Source organism: Alligator sinensis, unplaced genomic scaffold (genome assembly GCF_000455745.1).
Source record: "Alligator sinensis unplaced genomic scaffold, ASM45574v1 scaffold1208_1, whole genome shotgun sequence".
Classification (NCBI taxonomy): domain Eukaryota; kingdom Metazoa; phylum Chordata; order Crocodylia; family Alligatoridae; genus Alligator; species Alligator sinensis.
In genome coordinates, this window is record NW_005842782.1 from 528,885 (window position 1) to 539,087 (window position 10,203).

A 10,203-nucleotide genomic window follows, 5' to 3' on the forward strand; every position below is an offset into this window, starting at 1 on the left:
CCCCGCCCCCGTGTGAAGCGTCACCGCTGCTGGGTGCGTGGGAGCCGTGGCGCCAGGCCTGGGGACGTGCCGAGCCCTGGCTGCCCTTGCTCTCGAGCTCTCCTTGGAGCTGAGGCCCCCCCTTGTGCCGCTCGAGGCACCCCGGGACCATCCCAGTGCTTACTTTTCACCCACGTTCTGCCTGGAAGACGAATAAGAAAGCAGCGATCCTCAACCGTGGTGCCACTGAGCCCTTTGCAGGGTGCTGCAGGGTGTGTGAGGAGAAAAGCAGATAAGGGGAGGATCAGGCTGCAGGCACTAGGAGAAAAGCGGGTAAGGGCAGGATTGGGCTCCAACTGTGAGGTGAAAAGGAGGTGAGGGCAGGCTCAGGCGCTCCCTCCCTGCCCAGCTGCTCCGCTGCCCAGACTTCCCGACCCTTCTGCAAGGAGGTAGGTCCTGTAATAAATAATTCATAGATGCTGTGGTTTTTTTAAATGGGGAGGGCCACTCAAGTCACAAAAGTTATGGAGGAAACCTCCTGTCTATCAAGGCGGGCCTTGAAAGTCCCCCAAAAGGTTGAGAACTGCTGTAACAGAGCAGTTGTGTTGCAAAGAACTCTGGAAACGGGATGTTTTTAACGCTACAGATTCCTATTGGAAATTGCTGGGTTTATCTGGTGAATCCTGTTTGCACACCTGATAGGGCTGATGTTGCATGGTATCTCGCAGGACCTTTGAAAGGATCTCAGAGTACCCCAGGGTAACTGCACTAGAGCATCGTGATAACTGGTTGCCCATCCTCCCTGCCTCGGGGCCTGATGGGTAAATGCTGTCCTCTGCCCTACAAGCACGATGGTTAATAACTACCTTGCAGTGTTTCTTCAGTATGTGATGAGGCGTGATGGGACATTATGTTCATGGGCACGTGGAGTAAATCCACGTGGTGTTTGTTCTGTTTAAACTCTGTTGTGTCCTCTCCTTGACCTTACTGGGTATTTGGCATCCCTGCGTCACCGGGTTATTTAAATGGGACTTGGGCGGAGGCTGAAGACAAGCCAGAACCTGCATGTTGTGACAGATAGTACCTAGTGTGATCAGTGAGCTAGGAGATCTCCTCCTGTGCCATCCTAGCACAGTGGTGTCATGCGTCAATACCTTACACTCATTGCAGTGAGTTAGCCCTGACTAGGGAGTGGTTTTGGTCCTCCCCAGGCACAAGATCAAGAAAAGTATGTGTGTTTGGGGGTGTGGGTGTGTGTGTTTGGGTGTCAGAACACTTGGCTTCCTAGCCCTGGCTGTTAGCCTAGCTCTGGGAGTCAGGTAAGGTCTGGTCTGGTGAGCTAGAGTGGGTGGGGCTGGAAGTCAGGACTCCTGGGGGTTATTCATAAATCAGGACCAAATGGTCTGGAACACAGCTCTTTGTGTAGAAAGAGGGGGGAAAAAAGGCATTATTGAAACCAGGAGAAGCCAGAGATCCATTAGATCCAGCTGGCTCCAGCTTTAGGTGGGGGCCACAGCAGTGGGTATTCCCCAGGCCTTTGTCCAGACCTCCTTCAAAATCTTCAGCGCTCAGACGCCCAGCTTCTCTCCGTGAAGACAATTACACAGGCTCAGTTTCTGCTTCTTTCTTGCTCTGCAGCTGACACCATTCCCCTTTCTTCCTGCTATTCCCTTCCCCACAAATTATCCTTCTCCTTTCATATGCTTAGAGACAGTTTGGTGGGGATTTGGAGCAGGCAGCAGAATGTCATGGACATTCAAGCTGATTTAAATCCCTTTGTTCAGCTGCTGCTTCATGGATGCCATGCCCAGGGTATTATGCTAGAGTGGAATGGGTTGTGACAACCCTGTTACAAGCTCCCCTGAGACCATTACATTGCGGCTTTTGTACGGATTTTGTGTTGAAGGATAGACTCGAGGTTAGCAGAGAGAGCAGGTTGCTTGGGTATCCAGGCCTCTAGGCTTCTCTTTCCAGCTCTGGAATGAAGTGTGGGTTAGTGCTTAAAATAGAAAATGTAAATCAGTGGAATAGACTGCCTAGGGAAGTTGTGGACTCCATCACTGGACGTGTTCAAGAAGAGGTTGGACAACTACTGGTCAGGGCTGATCTAGGCATAGCTATGCCTTTATTCTACCTTAGGTATTTCCCATGGTTCTGGGCTTTGCTGGTTGCCCCCTCCCCCCCGCACACACACTTTTCTGCTACCTGCATCAGTGTTTTTAAGCCTCCTCAGAGGCATTGAGTGTTGGCTACAGCCAAAGCTGGGGACTTTAAATGCGGTGTGCCAGTGCTTCTGCTGGGGGCAAAGCCAGATGTTCCTAGCTAGAGGGTCTTGCCCCCTCTACTCAAGGTCAGACCGATTGCCATATTTGAGGTCAGGAAGGAATTTTACTCCATGTTCAAACTGGTATGGACTGTGAGGGTTTTTGCCTTCCTCTGTAGCCAGGTGCATGGCTGTTGAGCTGGTATCTCCTGAGCATATACTGACATTTCATAGAAGCAGGTCATTGGCTGCCATGGCTCCTCTGCTTTACCTTTGGTGGGTTAGGGTGTTATGTGTGTGTTGTAAGGGTGGAGGTTAGTCTTATGTAGAATTTAGATTATGGTTCTTATGGGATGATGTGGGTAGGAATGACTCTGCCTCAGGCAGGGGGTTGGACTGGATGACCTGTGGAGGTCCCTTCCAGCCTTGCTTTTCTATGATTCTATGACTCCTGGGGTTTGCCCTTAATTCTCAATGAGTTATGGCATTTAGTGGTTAGAACAGGGTGGACTGGGCATCAGGATTCCTGGGTTTCACTTCCAGTTGTGAGGTGGGGGGGCAGTGTGTGGGTAGATTTGCTCTGGGTGGCTGCTAGAACAGTAGAAGGTTGGCTTGGTGGCATTTATTTATTAATGTAAATATGCACTTACCCAGTTGTGCAGTGGTTTGGCTTGACCTTTTTCTGCAAGGGTTGGATCCTGCTCCAACGTATGAATCAGGCCTCAATAGGTTTTAACCCCTTGGTTTTCTGTCCTTCTCCTGTCAGGGAGGGCTTGCAGCAACAGCTCATGACTGTCATTGATGAGATGGGCAAGGCCTCAGCCAAGGTAAGTGTGGCTTCAGAAATCACAGATTTAAGGGCATGTTTCAGAAGTCTGGACTGGGATAAGGTGGGGTGGGGGGAAGAGAGCACAAGGAGCAGTGTGTGAGGGGGAGGTGCTCATTCAGCCATGAAGTCTCCTCATACCCTTCATCCACTCCTCACCCAACTACTGTTACCCTGTCATCTCTGTGGGGAACGGTTTTAATCCAGCCCTGAGCTGTGTTCTCCTTTCTTCCCTGTCCCAGCTTTGCCTGCAGGCTTGGGCAATCCTAAATCTTTAATTTTTTTAGGCCCAGAACTTGCCAGCTCCAATCACCAGTGCCTCACGGATGCAGACAAACCGCCATGTCCTCTATATCTTGATGGATCATGATGTGAAAGGGTGAGTTTCAGACCTTGGTTTGATTTCCCATGCTGACCCCAAAGGAATCACTTTGTGGGAAGCCTGTATACATGTGGAGAAGGGTATGTCATTCTGAATCAGAACACATGGGCTCTTCTGATTTCTTATCAGTCTTTCCTGCCTCTTTAGATCAGAGCAATGGGCTTGTTCAGTCCAATATTCTCCCTGTTTCATAGTCTCATATTTTCTAGGGTCGGAAGGGACCTGAACAGATCATCAAGTCCAACCCCGTGCCCTGGGCAGGAATGAGTGCTGGGATCATAATACCCCAGCCAGATATCTATCCAACCTCCTCTTGAACATCCCCAAGGTAGGGGAGAGCACCACCTCCCTTGAGAGCCCATTCCAGAGCCTGGCAGCCCTAACTATAAAGTAATACCTCCTGATATCAAGCCTGAACCTGCTCTCAATCAATTTGTGGCTGTTATTCCCTCTCAAGGTTAGCCACATCCCTCTTGAAGTGCAGTGCCCAGAACTGGATGCAGTACTCCAGCTGTGGCCTGACCAGTGCCGCATGGAGGGGAAGGATCACCTCCCTAGACCTGCTTGTGATGCATCTGTAGATGTAGGACAAGGTGCGGTTAGCCTTACTGACCACTTCCTTGCATTGGCGTCTCATGTCCATCCTGGAGTCAACAATGACTCCAAGATCCCTTTCAGCCACTGTGCTGTTGAGAAGGGTGTTCCCCAGCCTATAGGTATGCTGCAGGTTCCTTCACCGTACATGCAACACCTTGCACTTGTCTGCATTGAATTTCATCCTATTCTCATCCACCCACCTGTGCAACCTGTCTAGATCTAGCTGGATTCTGTCCCCCACCTCCAATGTGCCCACTTCTCCCCACATCTTTGTCATATGTGTTTTCTATGCCCACCTCCAAGTCACTGATAAAGATGTTGAACAGTGCAGGCCTGAGGACTGAGCCCTGGGGGACCCCACTGCCCACATCCCTCCAGGTTGAAAATGACCCATCCACCACCACTCTAGGTGTGACCACTGAGCCAGTTTGCCACCTATCTGACTTTGGGCATCAATGCTGCAGTTGCCTAGTTTTTTTTAAGAGAATGGGGTGAGAAACAGTGTCAAAGGCCTTCTTGAAGTCCAGGTAGACGACATCCACCTCAGCACCCGCATCCAAGGACTTTGTGACCTGGTCGCAAAAGGAAATAAGGTTTGTCAGGCAAGGTCTGCCCTCAGTGAACCCGTGTTGTTTGCCCTTGAGCATTACTTCCCATGCTGGGCCCCTGCAGATGTGCTCCTTGATAACTTTCTCAAAGGTCTTCCCAAGGACAGAGGTGAGACTAACTGGCCTTTAGTTACCCGGGTCCTCCTTTCTCCCCTTCTTGTAAATGGGGACCACATTGGCCCTTTTCCAATCCTCTGGTACCTGGCCAGAGTACCACGAGTGCTCATAGAGCCGTGGCAGGGGCCCTGCTATGACCTCTGCCAATTCCCTCAGTACCCTCAGATGAAGAACATCCAGACCTGCTGATTTATACAAGTCCAGCCCCTCCAAGAGTTCCCTAACTAGATTGTCCCTGACCTTAGGCATGGAATCATGTCCCCTGAGCCTGTCCATAATCCTAGTGGGGGAGTTGTCCCAGTCCCTGCTCAGAAATATGAAGGCAAAGAACTCTTTGAAGAGATCAGCTTTTTTCCTTTTCTGCAATCACCAGATTGCCAAACCTGTCCTGTAGGGGCCCCACGTTACCTGGTGCCTTCTTCTTACTCCCTATGTATTTGAAAAAGTACTTTTTGTTATCCTTAATTCTAGTCGCCAGCTCTAGTTCCATCTCTGCCTTAGCCTTCCTAACCGCCTCCCTGCAATCATGAGCAACAGAGGTGTAATCCTCCTTGGTGATTGCCCCCTGCTTCCACTGATTGTATGCCATGTTTTTTGCCCTCAGGCCCTCCTGGATGCCTTTACTGAGCCAAGGGGGCTTTTTAGCACTCTTGCCCCCTTTGGTTTGGATTTGGACTGACTTCCTCTGAGCTCGGAGGATTGTCTCCTTAAGGAACAACCACCCGTCCTGAACTCCCATCTTATTGAAGCTCAGAGTCCCCAATGTCTCTCTCACTAATCCCTTTAGCTCATTGAAGTCAGCCCTCCTGAAGTCAAGGACTTTTGCCTTACTGCTTGCATTCACCACCCTGTGCTGGATAGTAAATTCCAGCAGACGATAGTAGTTGAGCACCTGCAGATCCCTCACCAGGTCATTGCCTGTGGCAAGGACCAAGTTCAACAAGGCATTTCCTCTGGTGGGATTATGGACCTCCTGGGCTAGGTGGAGGTCCTGTATGCAGGCTAAAAACCTACCTGAGCGTTCAGACCTGGCTGACTGATTCTCCCAGCAGATGTCTGGGTAGTTTAGGGCACCCATGACAACTACATCCCTTGTCCTTACAGCCTCCATGAACTGACCTGAAAATTCCAGGTCCAGCTCATCCCCCTGGTGAGGCGGTCTGTAGTAGATGCCCACTATCAAGTCCCTTTCCCCGCAACCCCCTTGCATTCTAACCCAGAGCGCCTCAGTTTGCCCCTCTTCTGAACCCATCCTGATCATCAAGGACATGTACTGCTTGTTAACATAGAGCACTACACCCCTACCCTTTTCTCCCTACTCTGTCTTGTCTATACAACCTATAGCCCTCGATGTCTACTGACCAGTCATGGGTAGAATCCCATCAGGTTTCTGGAAGCCCAGCCAGGTCTGGGTTTTCTCCTGACCAGACCAGCAGAACCACCTGGTTCAATGTTTCACCTCCTTGGAATGCCTGACCCCTCCCCTGGGCAATGCTGGATGTTTCTGAAGAAACCATTAACTTCCTTAAAAATACACTTCAGCCTTCAGTACTGTCACATAGTGGAGATAGATTCCTTGCTCAACTCTCCATCCTGTCCTTCCAAAGGAGGCATCAGTTCTTGCCTTCAAGCTTGTAGATTGATATCAGGTTAATAATCTACAACAGTGAGTTCCACAGATCTTCAGTCTTCCCCTGTCTGGTTTTCTCCTACCATAGAGACTGGAGGAATAGTGGAGGGGTGGGGGGGAACCCATTGAATGACCTGTCCTTCCGTGTCTCTCCTGTATTGATGCTGCCAAAATCATAAAGACTGGAGGAATTGCAGGTCGAGAGATGGAACAACCTGGGTGTCCTATGAGCAAGGGTCTCCTATCGTCTTTTCACAGTTGTTCCCTTCATTCCCTTTGCTAAGGCTCTCTGTTCTCCTTCCCCATTTCAGGTCTGGGAAAGGTGCTGTGATTGGCTTCCTCAAGGTTGGGTACAAGAAGCTCTTTGTGCTGGTGAGTTGCTGTCCTTTAGGTAGTGCTCTCCCCTCACGGCCCCATTGTCGCATACAATGGGGCAACCGTAGAATAAGGGGTGCTTTCCCCACAGTCTGTGATGCACCCAGTGCAGTATCTGGTGGGGGAAACTGCTGACCTTTTACTTTCCATTTACATGATCAGCTGATTCTGGGATAAGAGGCACTTGGATCAACCTCCTTGGTGGGGAGAGCAATGTGCTATAATATGATCAGGAAGTAGAGAGGCCATTTTGGTCAGCTGGGAGTCGGGGCCTCTGGGTTCTGTCCTCAGCTCTGGCAGAGAAATGGAGAGGGGGTTAGAGAAAGGTGAGCATTTGGGAGTTAGGATTCCTGGGCTGTCTGACCTTTGGGGACAATTTTTTTATTGTGTATCCTGCCTACTTACTCATCAGTCCATGGATTCTGTCCCCCTTGTTCCTCCAGGATCGCCATGGAGCTCACAATGAGGTGGAGCCCCTCTGTGTGCTGGACTTCTACATCCATGAGTCCCTGCAAAGGCACGGCTATGGCAAAGAGCTCTTCCAGCACATGCTGCAGGTGTGATGAGAGGGCTGCCATGCCCACAAGCCTTAGGCAGGGGGCAGTTGCTGTAAGGCTTCATGTCAGTGCAAAGGCTGTCATCGGTCCATCTGTTCCTTCATCTTTCCGCTTTACTCACCACCACAGTTGGTCCATCCACATTTTCAGGGACAGTTTTAGGAAAAATGTCCTCTTCCCAAAATAGTTTGATAATTATAGATATCCTTGAACTGTTACTGCCCTGACAAAATCCCACTAGAGAATCAGACAACCAAAGGAAGGATCCAACAGGTTAAATGCACTAAAAATACTTAAATTTAAAAAGCATCCTTTGTACCAAAGGTAACTTTGCCCAAGACTTACTATATTGTTTTCTGCCTAGAACTCCATGGTAATAGTTATCAAGATAAATATTTTTAGCTAAGTAGAAATTGTTCATAGGTTTAAACATTGACAGGCCCTTGTTAAAAACCCAGATTGGAACTGCATTTGGGGATTCAAATGTCACGTGACAGATAAAACCAAAGCCCTGGATCTTCAAAATCCAAATTTCACTAATCTTTGAGGAATCTGGTGGAAGAGAAAGTGCATGGTTGTGTGTTTTGATACAGTACTTTTGGAGGGGGAGGGAACATTTTGCAGAATGTTTCCCTCTTGTTTTTGACCAACTTAAAGTGAAGTAGAGGCAAGGTTCAACAGAGCTGTGCATGCTTTTCTGCCAGATCGCCTTGTGGGTTGTCTTGGTTCCATGGCTCCACTGATGATCTGCCTCAGAGCTGAGGACCTGCAGTGTCCCATCTCCCTGCAGTGGAGACTGGGGTCTGGAAGCTTCAACTTGTCACAGGGCTCAGAAGGGTTCTGAGGTCTTGCCCTGCCTTACTCCCAGCCAATGCAGCAGACCAAAGAGATCACCAGAGGCCCTTCCCCATATAAGCAGATCCTGCCACGATGTCAGAACAGTTGACCCTGTTATACCCTTAACAGGCAGCCAGCATGACCCTTATGGATGCTGCACAGGATCACCTGCTCAATACAGTGGTACCATATTCATCTGGTTAAGGTGGCTCATAGGCTGACTACAGTTGTTATAGTTCTTTTGGAGACAGGAGGAGTTCAACATATAATTGGGACAATATGGTACATTTCTACTGACCTGGTGCTGGAGTGGAACTAGTGTACCCTAGAGAGCTGCCTTGTTTCTTTGTCCCCACCACAGGCCAGGTTGGAGGGGGCACCCCCAGTAGAGGAAGGCCCCATGTATACTCCCTGTGCCCTTGACTAACCAGCTGCCTGGACCAAGAGTCAAGTCGGAGCTAGTTTCCATTAGACAGAAAAAGTCACATGTCTTGTTCCCAGCCTGGCTGGGGTGGAACAGTATTTCCTGGAGGGGGAGGCCTTGTACACTGTTCTCCCTACCCCTTGAGTCAGCCAGTCTCTTAGCCGAAGATCCTGGTGTATTTTGAGTGCATTTCATCCCCCTGACTGCCCCTTCTTACTCTCTCAGAGTGAGCGTGTGGAGCCCCATCAGCTGGCTGTGGACCGCCCCTCGGAGAAACTCCTCTGCTTCTTACGCAAGCACTACAATCTCAAGGAGACCATATCACAGGTGGGTGGCATGCTTTGCCTTCTCCCATGTTTGTCTTGTTGTGGGGAATCCTATTTCCATCACCCCTGGCACTGGGATTGTGGGGATGAATGACTGAGCAGGAACAGGTGCTCTCTTGGCTGCATACCACACATGTTCCTGCCCTATCAGAGTCAGGGTAAGCTGACAGGGCCTGACTTAGATGGGGCAGCTGCAGAGAAGCTGGTTGCCCCTACCGGAGGGCCTGATTCTAAGTTCCTCAACTCTTACAGTGTGTGTCCTGGGTTCATACATACTATTGCCCAGTCCCTGGCATGGAAGAGACTCAGGGCTGCTATATTTTCTGTTGTAATATGAGATCTGCATTAGTTTCAGAATTAGGTCAGATAGTGCACCTATTCCTCCTGCCAATTGTCTGCTTTGCAGGGAGAATGTAGGCTCAACTACTCCAGCTTCCTTAGTCCTCCAATGACTTTCCCATTAGAGGTGCATTGATACATTGGTCTGATATCAGATTGGTCCTGATATAAAGAAAACTGGCTGTATCAGATACTGGCCCAATGGGGCCAGTAATTTGGCCGATTAAATACCTGTGCTGTGTGCAGCTGCAGCGCAGCACTCAGGCAGCGAGGAGCACAGCTGGCAGCGTGGAGAGCTGCCTTCAGCTGGTAAGTCCAGTGTGGTGGAAGGGGAGGAGGGATGGCAAGGGCTTGGGCGGGGCGGGGGCAGATCAACACCCCATGCAGTGAGGGAGGGGGCAAGGGCAGGGGCAGGCGCTGCTTAGGCAGGGGGGCTGGAGCTGTGACTTGGGGGGGGGGGGGCTGCTTGCACCCCAGGATGGAACAGGGGTGTGTGCCCCCATATCTGTGTGGGGCTCTTCTTGGAGGGGGCTGGGCTTGGAGCGGGTGCTGGCAGCACTGGAAGAATGCTGCATCCATCCCAAATTTTGCTGCTGCTCTGCTCCCAGTGCTGCTGCTGCCAGCTGCCCAATGTAGCCCCGGCTCTTCCTGGCGCATGGGTGGAAGCGGGACATCGAGCCGGGGCTGCAGTGGGCAGCTAGCGGCAGCAACACTGGGAGCGGAGTGGAGGTGAAATTTGGGGTGGATGCTGCATCCTGCCAATGCCTGCGCCGAGAAGAGCCCAGCGCAGCCCTGGCTGTAGCCTGTCCCACTGCCCCTCGTAGGTCCAGGGGGCACATGCACTCCCTTTCCCCCCCATGCCCTCCCAGGGTGCAAGCAGCAGTGAGAGCTGCCCCTCCTCCTCCCCCACCTGGGCAGTGCCTGCCCCTGCCCCCTTCCTCCC

General features: G+C 50.9%; 1 protein-coding gene across 11 annotated transcripts in view; it reads left to right on the forward strand.

Moving 5' to 3' along the window:
• Positions 1–6: 6 nt before the first annotated feature.
• ATAT1 (alpha tubulin acetyltransferase 1) overlaps positions 7–10,203 on the forward strand; it is a 28,916-nt gene continuing 18,719 nt past the window's right edge. For all 11 annotated transcript variants that reach the window (XR_003096492.1, XR_003096493.1, XM_025217028.1 and 8 more), the window contains exons 1-6: positions 7–428; positions 3,009–3,069; positions 3,356–3,447; positions 6,714–6,774; positions 7,221–7,334; positions 8,821–8,922. Coding sequence is in view for 9 of the 11 variants with exons in the window: in XM_025217028.1 (XP_025072813.1) it covers positions 3,031–3,069; positions 3,356–3,447; positions 6,714–6,774; positions 7,221–7,334; positions 8,821–8,922 (408 nt within the window). In the remaining 2 variants the exon portion in view is untranslated. The remainder of the gene's footprint in view (positions 429–3,008; positions 3,070–3,355; positions 3,448–6,713; positions 6,775–7,220; positions 7,335–8,820; positions 8,923–10,203) is intronic.